General features: G+C 54.1%; 1 protein-coding gene across 3 annotated transcripts in view; it reads right to left on the bottom strand.

Annotated features, from left to right (window-relative positions):
* The window catches only part of LOC109903831 (protein Smaug homolog 1), a 97,037-nt gene that overhangs the window by 1,116 nt on the left and 77,594 nt on the right, over window positions 1-18,327 (bottom strand). For all 3 annotated transcript variants that reach the window (XM_031788439.1, XM_020500814.2, XM_020500815.2), the window contains 4 exons: window positions 9,207-9,414; window positions 6,124-6,250; window positions 1,974-2,057; window positions 1-235 (listed from right to left, as the gene is read on the bottom strand). The exon at window positions 1-235 is cut by the window's left edge and continues 1,116 nt beyond it. In XM_031788439.1, coding sequence (XP_031644299.1) covers window positions 207-235; window positions 1,974-2,057; window positions 6,124-6,250; window positions 9,207-9,414 — 448 coding nt within the window. In that variant the 3' untranslated portion in view covers window positions 1-206. The remainder of the gene's footprint in view (window positions 236-1,973; window positions 2,058-6,123; window positions 6,251-9,206; window positions 9,415-18,327) is intronic.

Below are 18,327 nucleotides of genomic sequence, written 5' to 3' on the forward strand. Positions count from 1 at the left end.
AATTTTCTGCTGTGTTAGCAGTTTTTCACAGTCTGGCTAATCGTGGCGTGATTTGGAGCTCGCCCACCTCCCCGGTTGACCTCTCCCATTGGCTGTGGGGGTGCCTGATGGGCAGGTGGGGTGTGGGGGGGGGGGGGGGGCTTTGGGTGTTCGGCGAGCCTCCTGGGACCAGCTCAGTCTCTCCTGGTCTCCTTCAGGTCCTCCTCTCAGATGGTGGATGTGCGGTCGACTCCATCTAGACACACAGAATCGAGGGACATGGGACAAACCATCACATAGGAATGAGAATAAAAAAACTGGACAAATATAGATGGAATGTTTCAAAGACAAAAAACAACTGTTGCATCTTGCTTGGCTGGACAAACAGAGAGGACCAAATGTTTGTCCCGGGTTGTGTCCCAAATGGCACCCTATACCCTAAATAGTGCACTACTTTTGACCAGGTCAATGGTCAAAAGTTTTGCACTATAATGACAATAGGGGGCCATTTGGAACATGGTCCCAGTGGTTCAGACAGAGTGAGCGATGAGTCAGCTGAAAACCCTGCATTACTACATTCATCGGAGGTATGTGCTTTGCCGTACTGTAGCACTAGTTGAGCTGGGTATACATGCTGGATGTGCTTCTACACAGCAAATGTGTGTGTGACCAGCAGTACCGGAAACCAGAGGCAGTCATTGGGGGAGGTTAGAGACCCACGATGGACTTTCTTTGGGTCTTCGGGCTTTAGAAATGCAGTAAATATCATAATGCACCCTATAGACCAGGGTGCATTACCTACAAGCGGTTTCATAAATGCTATTACTGGAGGTCCTGTGTGGCCCAGGGTCTCATGACATGGGTTGCATCCCAAATGGCACCCTATATAGTACACTGCACTGGTCAAAAGTAATGCACTATAAAAGGTATAGACTTCCATTAAAGTCATATATAGGCACAGCTTCAAATGCACCCCCTTACACTTGGCGCAAGTAAGCAAAATGCTAATTACTCCACCTTTCCCTCTGATAGGCTAGATGAAACTTTCACCGTATTGGATATACATCCTTTCAGATCTACAGAACAGCCTAGAAGGTTTGGGGCTGGAAGCATGCCAATTAGGGAAATTACATGGCAACTTCCTGTCAAATTGGTCAAAAGAAGAGAGAGAGTTAGATAATTATTAGAGCTGGACGTGGTATTGCTGTATTTGAGCATGCCAGAGCTTTCTATTGGACATCACTTACTCTATTTGTAAAGAACGGCTCAGGGGCATTCCATTCACCATGAGTACTTTCCTTCTAATTTCTATTCTGTCCATTCAGTATGTTTCAGAGAGGAGAAGGGGCGTAGGGGTACAGCAGAGAGGAAGGGTCCTGTCGGAGACTGGCATTCCTCAGCTTCCCACCTCTACTCTGGGGCTGTGTGTGTGTGTGGGCGTGTCCAGTCCACGCAAAAATATACACACACACAGCGCTGCTTGTCCATCCCAGCTCCGTGCCGAGCACTGAGGGCTACTGTCTCTGCGCTGGTGAGGCCGGGGAGAGAAAAAAAAAACAGCCCCTTTATTCAAAGCTAAACTCCACTTATAATGGGAACGGTTACTGTGTTTAGCCATCTCCCTTCCCGTCTCCTCCTCTCCTCGCAATACGTGTGGATTCATTGTGAAGTTACACCCTGGCTACAGGCAAACGATGGTTCAAATATTATTTGATTAGCTGGAATTCCAAAGTTGTCTGTTTTTTTCTGTGCATGTGTATATGCTGTGTAAACAAAGTAGTAAAATACTGGAGTGTAGTGAAGGAGTGTATGTGTGTGTGTGAGAGAGAAAGAGCGACAGAGAAAGTGTGTGTGAATCTCTATGTTTGTGTGTGCGCACGTTTTTATAAACCAAGGGGTACAGTAGATTTATACAGTAGTGTGTGTGTGTGAGTATTAACAAAGTCCAGTAGTAACTGGAGTGTATGTGTTCATGGTAGTTGTGGTGCTCTAACCTCCCAGAGCGTGCTCCGTCATACTCAGACACAGAGACTCCAGCCGGTTGTTGATGTCTGGTTCAGTCACCGGCACCTGGAGATCTGGAGATCATCACAACGTTACAACAACATACACACAACCAACTACCTGGAGAACACCACCACAATGTTACAACAACATACACACAACCAAGTACCTGGAGAACACCACCACAATGTTACAACAACATACACACAACCAAGTACCTGGAGAACACCACCACAATGTTACACACAACCAACTACTTGGAGAACACCATCACGTTACAACAACATACACACAACCAACTACCTGGAAAACACCACTACGTTACAACATACACACAACCAACTACCTGGAAAACACCACTACGTTACAACATACACACAACCAACTACCTGGAAACAACACACCATACACACAACCAACTACCTGGAGAACACCACCACAACACTACAACACACAAACAACTACTTGGAGAACACAACCAACTACTTGGAGAACACCACCACAATGTTACAACAACATACACACAACCAACTACCTGGAGACCACCACCACCACAATGTTACAACATACACACAACCAACTACCTGGAGAACACCACCACAATGTTACAACAACATACACACAACCAACTACCTGGAGAACACCACCACAATGTTACAACAACATACACACAACCAACTGCCTGGAGAACACCACCACAATGTTACAACAACATACACACAACCAACTACCTGGAGAACACCACCACAATGTTACAACAACATACACACAACCAACTACCTGGAGAACACCCCCACAATGTTACAACAACATACACACAACCAACTACCTGGAGAACACCACCACAATGTTACAACAACATACACACAACCAACTACCTGGAGAACACCACCACAATGTTACAACAACATACACACAACCAACTACCTGGAGAACACCACCACAATGTTACAACAACATACACACAACCAACTACCTGGAGAACACCACCACAATGTTACAACAACATACACACAACCAACTACCTGGAGAACACCACCACAATGTTACAACAACATACACATAACCAACTACCTGGAGAACACCACCACAATGTTACAACAACATACACACAACCAACTACCTGGAGAACATCCCCACAATGTTACAACAACATACACACAACCAACTACCTGGAGAACACCACCACAATGTTACAACAGCATACACACAACCAACTACCTGGAGAACACCACCACAATGTTACAACAACATACACACAACCAACTACCTGGAGAACACCACCACAACGTTACAACACACAACCAACTACCTGGAGAACACCACCACAACGTTACAACACACAACCAACTACCTGGAGAACACCACCACAACGCTACAACACACAAACAACTACTTGGAGAACACCACCACAACGCTACAACACACAAACAACTACATGGAGAACACCACCACAATGTTACAACAACATACACACAACCAACTACATGGAGAACACCACCAATGTTACAACATACACACAACCAACTACCTGGAGAACACCACCACAATGTTACAACAACATACACACAACCAACTACCTGGAGACCACCACCACAGTGTTACAACAACATACACACAACCAACTACTTGGAGAACACAACATACACACGACCAACTACCTGGAGAACACAACATACACACGACCAACTACCTGGAGAACACAACATACACACGACCAACTACCTGGAGAACACCACCACAACGTTACAACAACATACACACAACCAACTACTTGGAGAACACCACAACATACACACAACCATCTACCTGGAGAACACCATAACAACGTTACAACAACATACACACAACCAACTACTTGGAGAACAACAAAACCAACTACCTGGAGAACAGCACCACAACGTTACAACAACATACACACAACCAACTACCTGGAGAACACCACAACAACGTTAAAACACACAACCAAATACCTGGAGTACAACACCACAATGTTACAACAACCAACGTTCACACAATTTACCACGGAGGGGTATACTACAAACAGAATCAATGAGTTAGCCAGATAACTTTGATCAACTATTGATTTTCTGATTCATTAAGAAAGTGGAAGAACTTGACTGGCCTGCAGAGCCCTGACCTCAACCCCATCGAACACCTTTGGGATTAATTGGAACGCCGACTGCGAGCCAGGCCTAATCGCCCTACATCAGTGCCCGACTTCACTAATACTCTTGTGGCTGAATGGAAGCAAGTCCCTGCAGCAATGTTCCAACATCTAGTGGAAAGCCTTCCCAGAAGAGTGGAGGCTGTTATAGCAGCAAAGGGGGGACCAACTCCATATTAATGCTGATTTTGGAATGAGATGTTCGATGATCAGGTGTCCACATACTCAAAAACAAACGTAAGCAATATTGAAAATATGATGTTTTAGTGAAATGTTATATCTGTTTGGGCTTCTTGTGCAGTCTACAAATTATTTGTAATTATGTTCCGGTCCCCTGACCATCCAGTCAATAATAAATCGTCCCGCGGCTGAATGGAGTGGTTGATCCCTGATCTAAAGGTCTCAATCCTATAATACCTTAGCCTTTCCTGACATCACCACCCCCAGTCAGCAACGGAATTATTGTGGGATCCAAACCCCTGTGTCATAACAATCACCTCCACTCAACCACACCGCTTGTGCCGTTCTTAATCTGATTACACTACACCGCCAATTAACAAACTGTTTCCACATTACACCCTATCAATACAATACCCAGTCACTTGGGTTATTCGCACCAGGGTGGTTTGGCATGCGTGTGGTGTGTGTCTACTTCTCAAGTCTAAAGTCACCCGTTCCGCCACAAGGGGGACCCCCAACCTCCCAAAAAACCTTAGAAGTGACAGAGGGTCAAATGCTTACTTGCTAGCCGAGCAGCCCCCTTACTTCAACTGTGAGCTCCTATCACAGGGGGATATCTAGGCTAATGGTCTTTAGCTGCTACTGCCTGCCTTGCCCAGGGTGGCTGTAAAAATCCCTTAGGGGTATAGAGAAGAGCGGAGTTAGGCACTCGCCGCCCCTCAGCTAGACAGACAGAACAGTCCTATTTTTAGGTCTCAAATCCTGTCCCCCTCCACACACACACTCGTGTGCTCACATGCTTGTGCGCAATTTTTGGGGGATAATTTAAAGAAGAATCAAATAATCAATAATTTAAAGAAGGGAGAGATGGAGGGTGAGAGAGAGGGAGTCCTAGCTCGGCGAGGCCGAGAGAGCGAGGCCGAGACAGAGCGAGAGGCTGAGAGAGAGCGAGAGGCCGAGAGAGAGAGAGGCCCAGAGAGAGAGAGGCCCAGAGAGAGAGGCCCAGAGAGAGAAAGCGAGGCAGAGAGAGAACGAGGCAGAGAGAGAACGAGGCAGAGAGAGAACGAGAGACAGGCCGCAGCGAGTGTGCGAGAGAGAAGGGAATGTGTGCCAGGGCACCCCAGCCACCCTGCACAAAGAGACTCATTGTAACAGTCCGCTGACTCTTCCCTCTCTCCGTCCTTCTCTTCCTCCTTCTCCGTCACATACTGCTGCATTCCCTCTTACCCCCTGAAACTACCCTCCCCCTTCTTCCTCTCCATTCTAAAAAAGGGGGGGATACACTTTGGTTCACCATGAAAGACAGGCCGGAGGAGGAAGTCCCCGCTGTCACATTGATGTCCATTTTTGTCCTGCGGCTACAGCATCCAACCGTTACCGAGCAGAGCATTGACTTGAATGGGAATGTCTGTTCTATTTTTATGAGCCTGGCCAGCATTGGGGGTAATGGGACCAGTGTATCAGATGCTGTAATGCCACACACACACACACACACACACCAACGCAGCACAACAGTCTTGGGTAAAGCTCCCTGCAATACACCATCATCCTCAACACATTGCATTTAACGCACCAGGTACAACATCTCTCTCCAGGTTAACAAAGAGGAAGGTACTGAGGATGCTAGGCTGCTAAGAGTTTATGGAGACAGATGGAGAGGGAGGGAAAGAAGAAGACAAAAGTGTAAGTTTGAAAAAAAGAGGGACAGGGTAAGATAAAGATAGCAACGGAAAGAGAGAACGGGTTACCTTGTACAGTAGGGTAATGTGTAACTGTGTGTAGGTTTCTCTTACCAGACTGCTGGAACATGACCATGGTGTGTGGCGTGGTGTGGACAGGCAGGGAGCGGGTCCTCTGCACTGAGCTGTGGGTTCGGCTTGGCATGCTGTTACTGCCCCCGGGGTTGGCGAACCAAAGACCCTGTTGGACAAACTGATAGTCAGACAGGCAGCCACAACAGACAGGTAGGCTGGAGACTCTTTGGATCATTACAGACCGAGACTCACACACATGCCAGTTTATCTTTGGATCATTATAAAAACTGGCACAACAATTCAAATGGGTGCCACAAATCTAACCACGTCATTGGATTGCATAGCCAGCTATTACATTGAGAAGACGGCAATGAACTTGTAAAATAAATCATGACAGTCATTGGAAACCAGGGACCTGAACCAGAAGTTCACATACAGGGGCGGCAGGTAGCCTAGTGGTTAGAGCGTTGGACTAGTAACCGAAAGGTAGAACAAGGCAGTTAACCCACTGTTCCCTGGTAGGCCGTCATTGAAAATAAGAATTTGTTCTTAACTGACTTGCCTGGTTAAATACATAAAATAAAAAAAATACAGTGGGGAACCTTCTTGCGGATCTGGTAGGATAAAAAAAAAAAAGTCTCTGTGCCTCCCCCTGCCTGGACACTAGCTACTGGCAAGTGGATACTAGCTACTGGCAAGCTAGCATACAGGTAGATAGACTTGTTCAGTATGCCAGCTAGCAAGCTAACTAAAGTTACCGGCGAACTCATTATGCTTGTGACATTATGCTAGCTAGCTATCCCCCGTTAGAGAATAAATATGAACTTGTTCTTGTTGCGTTTTCCCTGTGCGTTTGTTAACGATGCACTCGTGTGTTGACTGTGGCGCTGCTTGTTCCAAAAATATATATATTTTGGTTTCAAAATACCGCCCGCCCCGGGTATTTAGCCAATCAGCGGCCGCCACTGTATGTTAATGCCCCTACGACACTACAGTAATATGACATACAGTTCTGAACAACGTTGGCGATAGTTGAAATGCCCCACACCTTGGCACCCAGGGAATTGTAGTTTCAGATCCTTAGACAAACTACAGAGTTGTAATGGTGGTATAAATCTTAATTTATATTGATTTAATTCTCATACACACACTTGACCGCAGAATGGTACCCGCGGTAGCACTGGGAGTATACAGCTTAAATGTTGTGCAATGTACATTTTGGTTCAACTCTGATGAAAATAGACTCGCATACATTTTCCTAAAATCTGTTTAATTGGGACTTTATCACATAACTAACTGCACACCCGGGGGTGTGGCTTTAGAAGTGTGTAAAAACTGGGGAGGGCACCCCAGAAGTGTTACCTCTCTAGCCTATAACTCCTGAGCCATTATACAGTCAACCTTTGATTTTTCTCTCCCCGTTTAGCCTCAAACTACTGACACTCTTTAACTGCACGGATTCCTCTCTAACCTGCCTATTATACATTCAACCGTCTCTTTCTCTTCTCCTGCTCTCCCTCCCCTAACCGCTCTCCCTACTCCCTCTGTCCGTCTTGCTTCCCCCCTTCCCCGGCCCTCCCGTAAAGAGGGCCAGCGAAAAAAAGGAAATGCCTGAGCACTGTTCTCACTGCCTCTGACAAGCTCATTCTCTCTCTCTCTCTCCCTCCCTCCCGGTCACCCATCCCCCTTCACCACCAACTCCCTAACTATGACTCACCCTCGCTCTCTCCTTTCTTTTAATACACACCTTTCGATCCTGTCCAAACAAACTGTCCGACAGAGAGTGTGCGAAATGTGGAGGAAGTGGTTGGGAATTTCCTCACATTGTAAGGATGCCTAGAAAAATGCTGAATGGGAGCGGAGCAGACGTGTGCGAGTGCCAGGTTAATCAATGCTGCCGACGAGAGGACCGTTCCACTCAGCAGTAGTGATGTAGGGCCTGTGGAACGCCACTTCACCCTACACTTTGCTGTTGCGTTTTTCCCCCTTATGGTTGTGTGTTTCTATGACTGGTTTTTTACAACTCTGTATTTCACAGGGAGGGCTCATTCGTGACAGATGCTGAAAGAGGGAAAATGTGGCTACGTTTGGACTACTTCTCTGTGTGGTGGGACGATTCCAGACACGTGATCAAGTAGTGGTTCTCGCACTATTTCCTTTCTCCAGTTATTATATTACCCCCTAATGTATATTTAAGCAGTAAGGCCAGAGGGGAAAGAAGATACCTACTCGGTTGTCCAACTGAATGTATTCAACTGAAATATGTCTTCCGCATTTAACCCAACCCCTCTGAATCAGAGAGGTGCGGGAGGGCTGCCTTAATCGACATCCACGTCTTCGGCACCCGGGGAACAGTGGGTTAACTGCCTTGCTCTGGGGTAGAACGACAGATTTCTACCTTGTCAGCTCGGGGATTAGATCCAGCAACCTTTCAGTTATTGGCACAACGCTCCTACCCACCAGGCTACCTGCCGCCCCTAGGTGTAGTATATGGCCAATATACCACGGCTAAGGGCTGTTCTTACCCACGACGCATTGCGGTAACCAGTTTATAATAGCAATAGGACACCTCAGGGTTTGCGGTATATGGCCAATATACCACGACCAAGGGCTGTATCCAGGCACTCCGCATTGAGTCGTGCATATATTGCTGTGGTATATTGGCCATATCGCTTAAATACACAGCTCCTCTTGAGACTGAGAAGACAACAATACTTTCGTTTTTTCATCTGGGGCCCTTTGTATCACGACCCACTACTGTAGCAAACCAAATTGACGCTGACGAGGATTGTTAGTCTTTTCATTGAGAGGTAGACAACTCTACAATATGACATCACCGAACAAATCCACATGAATGCCCCAAATGGAGATACGTGGGCTTAATTCAGACCTCACACATTGATGCCAATCGGAGACTTGAGCTGAGCACGCCACTATGTGGGCAGGGCCTAGATAGACGGGGCTAGGAGAACGTTAGATCGAGGCGTCCCCAACTGTCATCCTAGCCCAAAGGGAGACTGACATCACCAAATAAATAAAACATCTACATCAATTGCCTGGGCTATGGGTGGAGGCCAAGTGCCTATTGGCTAGGAGAAAGTTCAAGTCAGAAGTGTCTCCACCTGTCGTCCCTGCTTGAGGCCAGTGGGGGTGCTGCTGGCGCTATGTGGCGTGGGACCCAGCAGGCCCAGCCTGGCGCCGGGCAGGCTCCGAGAGGGCATCTGGAACTGGCGCAGGCTGCGACGGGCCGCCGACACGCTGCTGCTGCCCCCCACGCAGCCCGCCGTGGGGAGAGAATTGGACTGGCTGAAGCCACGGCTACTGCTGCTGCTGCATGGGGGGAGAGAGATAATGCCAATATAATGCCAAGATTCTCCCAATATTTTGGAGACCGTTAGGAATCAAAGAAGGTAAAGTATTTTGTGACAAAAGCATGTCACACTCCCTCTGTGTGTCTGTGTGTGTTTCACCCTCTCTCGCTCTCTCTCTCTTTGTGTGTCACCCTTTCTCTCTCTGTGTGTGTGTGTGTCACCCTCTCTCTCTGTGCGCCTGTGTGTGTTTCACCCTCTCTCGCTCGCTCTCTCTCTGTGTCACCCTTTCTCTCTCTGTGTGTGTGTGTGTGTGTGTCACCCTCTCTCTCTGTGCGCCTGTGTGTGTTACCCTCTCTCTCTCTCTGTGTGTCACCCTTTCTCTGTGTGTGTGTGTGTGTGTGTCACCCTCTCTCTCTCTGTGTGTCACCCTCTGTGTGTGTCACCCTCTCTCTCTGTGTGTCACCCTCTCTCTCTCTGTGTGTGTCACGTTTTCTCTCTCTGTGTGTCACGCTTTCTATGTGTGTGTGTGTGTCACGCTCTCTCCGTGCGTGTGTCACCCTCTCTCCGTGCGTGTGTCACCCTCTCTCCGTGCGTGTGTGTTTCACCCTCTCTGTGCGCCCGCGTCACCCCCTCTCTCTGTGCGCGCCACCCCCCCTCTCTCTGTGCGCGCCACCTCCCCTGTGCTTGCGTTTCACCCCCTTTGCGCTCGCTCCCTTCACCATCCCCTGCGCTCCCTTCACCCTCCCCAGCGCTCGAGCACCCGCCACACCCTCCCTCTCTCTCCGTTCGCGGGTGTGTGTGTGTGTCGCCCTCTCTCTCTCTGTCCGCGTGTGTGTGTCGCCCTCTCTCTCCGTTCGTGTGTGTGTTGTCGCCCTCTCTCTCCGTTCGGTGTGTGTGTGTGTCGCCCTCTCTCTCCGTTCGTGTGTGTGTGTGTCGCCCTCTCTCTCCGTTCGTGTGTGGTGTGTCGCCCTCCTCTCTCCGTTCGTGTGTGTGTGTGTCGCCCTCTCTCTCCGTTCGTGTGTGTGTGTGTCGCCCTCTCTCTCCGTCCGTGTGTGTGTGTGTCGCCCTCTCTTCTCCGTCCGTGTGTGTGTGTGTGTGTCGCCCTCTCTCTCTCCGTTCGTGTGTGTGTGTGTGTGTCGCCCTCTCTCTCCGTTCGTGTGTGTGTGTGTGTGGTCGCCCTCTCTCTCCGTTCGTGTGTGTGGTGTGTGTGTCGCCCTCTCTCTCCGTTCGTGTGTGTGTGTGTGTGTCGCCCTCTCTCTCCGTTCGTGTGTGTGTGTGTGTGTCGCCCTCTCTCTCCGTTCGTGTGTGTGTGTGTGTCGCCCTCTCTCTCCGTTCGTGTGTGTGTGTGTGTGTCGCCCTCTCTCTCCGTTCGTGTGTGTGTGTGTGTGTCGCCCTCTCTCTCCGTTCGTGTGTGTGTGTGTCGCCCTCTCTCTCCGTTCGTGTGTGTGTGTGTGTTTCGCCCTCTCTCTCCGTTCGTGTGTGTGTGTGTTTCGCCCTCTCTCTCCGTTCGTGTGTGTGTGTTTCGCCCTCTCTCTCCGTTCGTGTGTGTGTGTTTCGCCCTCTCTCTCCGTCGTGTGTGTGTGTCGCCCTCTCTCTCCGTTCGTGTGTGTGTGTGTGTTTCGCCCTCTCTCTCCGTTCGTGTGTGTGTGTGTCGCCCTCTCTCTCCGTTCGTGTGTGTGTGTGTGTTTCGCCCTCTCTCTCCGTTCGTGTGTGTGTGTGTTTCGCCCTCTCTCTCCGTCGTTTTGTGTGTTCGCCCTCTCTCTCCGTGTGTGTGTTTCGCACCTCTCTCTCCGTTCGTGTGTTTGTGTTCGCCCTCTCTCTCCGTTCGTTGTGTGTGTGTTTCGCGTTCCCCACCCTCTCTTCCGTTCGCGATGCTGTGATGTGTACGCCCTCTCTCCGTGCAGTCCAGTCTCGTGTTGTGTGTCGCACTCTCTCTCCGTTCGTATGTGTGTGGGTTCGCCCCTCTCTCTCCGTTCGTGTGGTGTATTGTCGCCCTCTCTCTCCTGTTCGTGGCCTTGTGTGTGTGTCGCCCTCTCTCCGTTCCGTGTGTGTTGTCGTCGCCCCTCTCTCTTCCGTTCTGTGTGTGTGTCGCCCTCTCTCTCCGTTCGTCGTGTGTGTCGCCTGTGTCCGCCCTCTCTCTCGTTCCGTCTGTGTGTGGTCGCCCCTCTCTCTCCGTTCGTGTGTGCTGTGTGTCGCCCTCTCTCTTCCGTTCGTTGTGTGTGTGTTTCCGCCCTCTCTCTCCGTTCGTGTGTGTGGTATGTGTCGCCCCACTCTCTCCGTTCGTTGTTGATGTAGCTGTGTCGCCCTCTCTCTCCGTTCGTGCTGTGTGTGTGTCGCACCTCTCTCTCCGTTCGTGTGTGTGTGTGTCGCCCTCTCTCTCCGTTCGTGTGTGTGTGTCGCCCTCTCTCTCCGTTCGTGTGTGTGTGTCGCCCTCTCTCTCCGTTCGTGTGTGTGTGTCGCCCTCTCTCTCCGTTCGTGTGTGTGTGTCGCCCTCTCTCTCCGTTCGTGTGTGTGTCGCCCTCTCTCTCCGTTCGTGTGTGTGTCGCCCTCTCTCTCCGTTCGTGTGTGTGTCGCCCTCTCTCTCCGTTCGTGTGTGTGTCGCCCTCTCTCTCCGTTCGTGTGTGTGTGTCGCCCTCTCTCTCCGTTCGTGTGTGTGTCGCCCTCTCTCTCCGTTCGTGTGTGTGTCGCCCTCTCTCTCCGTTCGTGTGTGTGTCGCCCTCTCTCTCCGTTCGTGTGTGTGTCGCCCTCTCTCTCCGTTCGTGTGTGTGTGTGTCGCCCTCTCTCTCCGTTCGTGTGTGTGTCGCCCTCTCTCTCCGTTCGTGTGTGTGTCGCCCTCTCTCTCCGTTCGTGTGTGTGTCGCCCTCTCTCTCCGTTCGTGTGTGTGTCGCTCTCTCTCCGTTCGTGTGTGTGTCGCCCTCTCTCTCCGTTCGTGTGTGTGTGTCGCCCTCTCTCTCCGTTCGTGTGTGTGTGTCGCCCTCTCTCTCCGTTCGTGTGTGTGTGTGTCGCCCTCTCTCTCCGTTCGTGTGTGTGTGTGTCGCCCTCTCTCTCCGTTCGTGTGTGTGTGTGTCGCCCTCTCTCTCCGTTCGTGTGTGTGTCGCCCTCTCTCTCCGTTCGTGTGTGTCGCCCTCTCTCTCCGTTCGTGTGTGTGTGTCGCCCTCTCTCTCCGTTCGTGTGTGTGTCGCCCTCTCTCTCCGTTCGCGTGTGTCGCCCTCTCTCTCTCCGCTCGCGTGTGTCGCCCTCTCTCTCTCTCTCGCTCGCGTGTGTGTGTGTCGCCCTCTCTCTCTCCGCTCGCGTGTGTGTGTGTGTCGCCCTCTCTCTCTCCGCTCGCGTGCGTGTGTGTGTGTCGCCCTCTCTCTCTCCGCTCGCGCGCATGTGTGTGTGTGTCGCCCACTCTCTCTCCGCTCGCGCGTGTGTGTGTGTGTGTCGCCCTCTCTCTCTCCGCTCGCGCGTGTGTGTGTGTGTGTGTCGCCCTCTCTCTCTCCGCTCGCGTGTGTGTGTGTCGCCCTCTCTCTCCGTTCGTGTGTGTGTCGCCCTCTCTCTCCGTCGTGTGTGTGTGTCGCCCTCTCTCTCCGTTCGTGTGTGTGTGTCGCCCTCTCTCTCCGTTCGTGTGTGTGTGTCGCCCTCTCTCTCCGTTCGTGTGTGTGTGTCGCCCTCTCTCTCCGTTCGTGTGTGTGTGTCGCCCTCTCTCTCCGTTCGTGTGTGTGTGTCGCCCTCTCTCTCCGTTCGTGTGTGTGTGTCGCCCTCTCTCTCCGTTCGTGTGTGTGTGTCGCCCTCTCTCTCCATTCGTGTGTGTGTGTCGCCCTCTCTCTCCGTTCGTGTGTGTGTGTCGCCCTCTCTCTCCGTTCGTGTGTGTGTCGCCCTCTCTCTCTCTCTCTCGTTCGTGTTGTGTGTCGCCCTCTCTCTCCGTTCGTGTGTGTGTGTCGCCCTCTCTCTCCGTTCGTGTGTGTGTGTCGCCCTCTCTCTCCGTTCGTGTGTGTGTGTCGCCCTCTCTCTCAGTTCGTGTGTGTGTGTCGCCCTCTCTCTCAGTTCGTGTGTGTGTGTCGCCCTCTCTCTCCGTTCGTGTGTGTGTGTGTCGCCCTCTCTCTCCGTTCGTGTGTGTGTGTCGCCCTCTCTCTCTCCGTTCGGTGTGTGTGTCGCCCTCTCTCTCCGTTCGTGTGTGTGTGTCGCCCTCTCTCTCTCCGTTCGTGTGTGTGTCGCCCTCTCTCTCCGTTCGTGTGTGTGTCGCCCTCTCTCTCCGTTCGTGTGTGTGTCGCCCTCTCTCTCCGTTCGTGTGTGTGTCGCCCTCTCTCTCTCTCCGTTCGTGGTGTGTGTGTCGCCCTCTCTCTCCGTTCGTGTGTGTGTGTCGCCCTCTCTCTCTCTCTCTCTCGTTCGTGTGTGTGTCGCCCTCTCTCTCTCCGTTCGTGTGTGTGTCGCCCTCTCTCTCCGTTCGTGTGTGTGTCGCCCTCTCTCTCCTCGTTCGTGTGTGTGTCGCCCTCTCTCTCCGTTCGTGTGTGTGTCGCCCTCTCTCTCCGTTCGTGTGTGTGTCGCCCTCTCTCTCCGTTCGTGTGTGTGTCGCCCTCTCTCTCTCTCTCCGTTCGTGGTGTGTGTCGCCCTCTCTCTCCGTTCGTGTGTGTGTCGCCCTCCTCTCCGTTCGTGTGTGTGTCGCCCTCTCTCTCTCCGTTCGTGTGTGTGTCGCCCTCTCTCTCCGTTCGTGTGTGTGTCGCCCTCTCTCTCCGTTCGTGTGTGTGTCGCCCTCTCTCTCCGTTCGTGTGTGTGTCGCCTCTCTCTCCGTTCGTGTGTGTGTCGCGCTCTCTCTCCGTTCGTGTGTGTGTCGCCCTCTCTCTCCGTTCGTGTGTGTGTGTGTCGCGCTCTCTCTCCGTTCGTGTGTGTGTGTGTCGCCCTCTCTCTCCGTTCGTGTGTGGTGTGTCGCCCTCTCTCTCCGTCCGTTCGTGTGTGTGTGTGTCGCCCTCTCTCTCCGTTCGTGTGTGTGTGTGTCGCCCTTCTCCTCCGTTCGTGTGTGTGTCGCCCTCTCTCTCCGTTCGTGTGTGTGTGTGTGTCGCCCTCTCTCTCCGTTCGCGTGTGTGTCGCCCTCTCTCTCTCCGTTCGCGGTGTGTGTGGTGTGTCGCCCTCTCCTCCATTCGCGCGCGTGTGTGGGTCACCCCCTCTCTCTCCATTCGCGCGTGTGTGTGTCACCCTCTCTCCATTCGCGTGTGTGTGTGTGTCACCCTCTCTCTCTGTTCGCGTGTGTGTGTGTCACCCTCTCTCTCTGTTCGCGTGTGTGTCACCCTCTCTCTCTGTCCGTGTGTGTGTCACCCTCTCTCTCTCTGTCCGTGTGTGTGTGTGTGTGTGTCGCCCTCTCTCTCCGTTCGTGTGTGTGTGTGTCGCCCTCTCTCTCCGTTCGTGTGTGTGTCGCCCTCTCTCTCTCTCGTTTGTGTGTGTGTGTGTGTGTCGCCCTCTCTCTCCGTTCGTGTGTGTGTGTGTCGCCCTCTCTCTCCGTTCGTGTGTGTGTTGTGTGTGTCGCCCTCCTCTCGTTCGGTGTGTGTGTGTGTGTGTCGCCCCTCTCTCTCCGTTCGTGTGTGTGTGTGTGTGTGTGTCGCCCCCTCTCTCTCCGTTCGTTGTGTGTGTGTCGCCCTCTCTCTCCGTTCTGTGGTGTGTGTGTGTGTGTGTGTGTGTCGCCCTCTCTCTCCGTTCGTGTGTGTGTGTGTGTGTCGCCCTCTCTCTCTCCGTTCGTGTGTGTGTGTGTCGCCCTCTCTCTCCGTTCGTGGTGTGTGTGTGTGTGTCGCCCTCTCTCCCTCCGTTCGCGTGTGTGTGTCGCCCTCTCTCCGCTCGCGTGTGTGTCGCCCTCTCTCTCTCCGCTCGCGTGTGTGTGTCGCACTCTCTCTCCGCTCGCGTGTGTGTGTCGCCCTCTCTCTCTCGATCGCGTGTGTGTGTCCTCCCTCTCTCTTCTCTCGCGTTCGCGTGTGTGTGTCGCCCTCTCTCTCCGTTCGCGTGTGTGTGTGTCGCCCTCTCTCTCTCCGCTCGTCGCGTGTGTGTCGCCCTCTCTCTCTCTCTCCGCTCGCGTGTGTGTCGCCCTCTCTCTCTCCGCTCGCGTTGTGTCGCCCTCTCTCTCTCCGCTCGCGTGTGTGTGTCGCCCTCTCTCTCTCTCTCGCTCGCGTGTGTGTGTCGCCCTCTCTCTCTCTCTCGCTCGCGTGTGTGTGTGTGCGTGTCGCCCTCTCTCTCCGCTCGCGTGTGTGTGTGCGTGTCGCCCTCTCTCTCCGCTCGCGCGTGTGTGTGTGTGTGCGTGTCGCCCTCTCTCTCCGCTCGCTCGCGGTGTGGTGTGTGTGTGCGCGTGCGTGTCGCCCTCTCTCTCCTTTCGCGTGCGCGTGCGCGTCGCCCTCTCTCTCCGTTCGCGTGCGCGTCGCCCTCTCTCTCCGTTCGCGTGCGCGTCGCCCTCTCTCTCCGTTCGCGTGCGCGTCGCCCTCCATCTCTCCGTTCGCGTGCGCGTCGCCCTCTCTCTCCGTTCGCGTGCGCGTCGCCCTCTCTCTCCGTTCGCGTGCGCGTCGCCCTCTCTCTCTCGTCGTTCGCGTGCGCGTCGCCCTCTCTCTCCGTTCGCGTGCGCGTCGCCCTCTCTCTCCGTTCGCGTGCGCGTCGCCCTCTCTCTCCGTTCGCGTGCGCGTCGCCCTCTCTCTCTCCGTTCGCGTGCGCGTCGCCCTCTCTCTCCGTTCGCGTGCGCGTCGCCCTCTCTCTCCGTTCGCGTGCGCGTCGCCCTCTCTCTCCGTTCGCGTGCGTGTCGCCCTCTCTCTCTCTCGTTCGCGTCGCCCTCTCTCTCCGTTCGCGTCGCCCTCTCTCTCCGTTCGCGTGCGTGTCGCCCTCTCTCTCCGTTCGCGTGCGTGTCGCCCTCTCTCTCCGTTCGCGTGCGTGTCGCCCTCTCTCTCCGTTCGCGTGCGTGCGTGTCGCCCTCTCTCTCCGTTCGCGTGCGTGCGTGTCGCCCTCGCCTCTCTCTCTCCGTTCGCGTGTGTGCGTGTCGCCCTCTCTCTCCGTTCGCGTTGTGTGCGTGTCGCCCTCTCTCTCCGTTCGCGAGTGTGTGTGTCGCCCTCTCTCTCTCTCCGTTCCGCGTGTTGTGTGTGTCGCCCTCTCTCTCTCGCTCGCGTGTGTGTGTCGCCCTCTCTCTCCGCTCGCGTGTGTGTGTGTGCGTGTCGCCCTCTCTCTCCGCTCGCGCGTGTGTGTGTGTGTGTGTGCGTGTCGCCCTCTCTCTCCGCTCGCGCGTGTGTGTGTGTGTGCGTGTCGCCCTCTCTCTCCGCTCGCGCGTGTGTGTGTGGGTGTGGCGTGTCGCCCTCTCTCTCCGCTCGCGCGTGTGTGTGTGTGTGCGCGTGCGTGTCGCCCTCTCTCTCCGTTCGCGTGCGCGTGCGCGTCGCCCTCTCTCTCCGTTCGCGTGCGCGTCGCCCTCTCTCTCCGTTCGCGTGCGCGTCGCCCTCTCTCTCCGTTCGCGTGCGCGTCGCCCTCTCTCTCCGTTCGCGTGCGCGTCGCCCTCTCTCTCCCTTTCGCGTGCGCGTCGCCCTCTCTCTCCGTTCGCTGCGCGTCGCCCTCTCTCTCCGTTCGCGTGCGCGTCGCCCTCTCTCTCCGTTCGCGTGCGCGTCGCCCTCTATCTCCTCTCTCGTTCGCGTGCGCGTCGCCCTCTCTCTCCGTTCGCGTGCGCGTCGCCCTCTCTCTCCGTTCGCGTGCGCGTCGCCCTCTCTCTCCGTTCGCGTGCGCGTCGCCCTCTCTCTCCGTTCGCGTCGCCCTCTCTCTCCGTTCGCGTCGCCCTCTCTCTCCGTTCGCGTCGCCCTCTCTCTCCGTTCGCGTCGCCCTCTCTCTCCGTTCGCGTGCGTGTCGCCCTCTCTCTCCGTTCGCGTGCGTGTCGCCCTCTCTCTCCGTTCGCGTGCGTGTCGCCCTCTCTCTCCGTTCGCGTGCGTGTCGCCCTCTCTCTCCGTTCGCGTGCGTGCGTGTCGCCCTCTCTCCCGTTCGCGTGCGTGCGTGTCGCCCTCTCTCTCCGTTCGCGTGTGTGCGTGTCGCCCTCTCTCTCCGTTCGCGTGTGTGCGTGTCGCCCTCTCTCTCCGTTCGCGAGTGTGTGTGTGTCGCCCTCTCTCTCCGTTCCGCGTGTGTGTGTGTCGCCCTCTCTCTCCGTTCGTGTGTGTGTCGCCCTCTCTCTCCTCTCCGTTCGCGTTGTGTGTCGCCCTCTCTCTCCGTTCGCGCGTGTGTGGTTCGCCCCTCTCTCTCCGTTCGCGCGCGTGTGTCGCCCTCTCTCTCCGTTCGCGCGCGTGTGTCGCCTCTCTCCGCTCGCGTGTGTGTCGCCCTCTCTCTCTGTTCGTGTGTGTGTGTGGTGTGTGTGTCACCCTCTCTCTCTGTTCGTGTGTGTGTGTGTGTGTGTGTCACCCTCTCTCTCTGTTCGTGTGTGTGTGTGTGTCACCCTCTCTCTCTGTTCGTGTGTGTGTGTGTGTGTCACCCTCTCTCTCTGTTCGTGTGTGTGTGTTGTGTCACCCTCTCTCTCGTTCGTTGTGTGTGTGTGTGTGTGTGTCACCCTCTCTCTCTGTTCGTGGTGTGTGTGTCACCCTTTCTCTCTGTTCGTGTGTGTGTGTGTCACCCTCTCTCTCTGTTCGTGTGTGTGTGTGTGTGTCACCCTCTCTCTCTGTTCGTGTGTGTGTGTGTGTCACCCTCTCTCTCTGTTCGTGTGTGTGTGTGTGTCACCCTCTCTCTCTGTTCGTGTGTGTGTGTCACCCTCTCTCTCTGTGTGTGTGTGTGTGTGTGTCACCCTCTCTCTCTGTTCGTGTGTGTGTGTCGCCCTCTCTCTCCGTTCGCGCGCGTGTGTGTCGCCCTCTCTCTCCGTTCGCGCGCGTGTCGCCCTCTCTCTCCGTTCGCGCGTGTGTGTGTCACCCTCTCTCTCCGTTCGCGCGCGTGTGTCGCCCTCTCTCTCTGTTCACGCGCGTGTGTCGCCCTC

The sequence above is a fragment of the Oncorhynchus kisutch genome, linkage group LG14 (genome assembly GCF_002021735.2).
Source record: "Oncorhynchus kisutch isolate 150728-3 linkage group LG14, Okis_V2, whole genome shotgun sequence".
Lineage (NCBI taxonomy): Eukaryota > Metazoa > Chordata > Actinopteri > Salmoniformes > Salmonidae > Oncorhynchus > Oncorhynchus kisutch.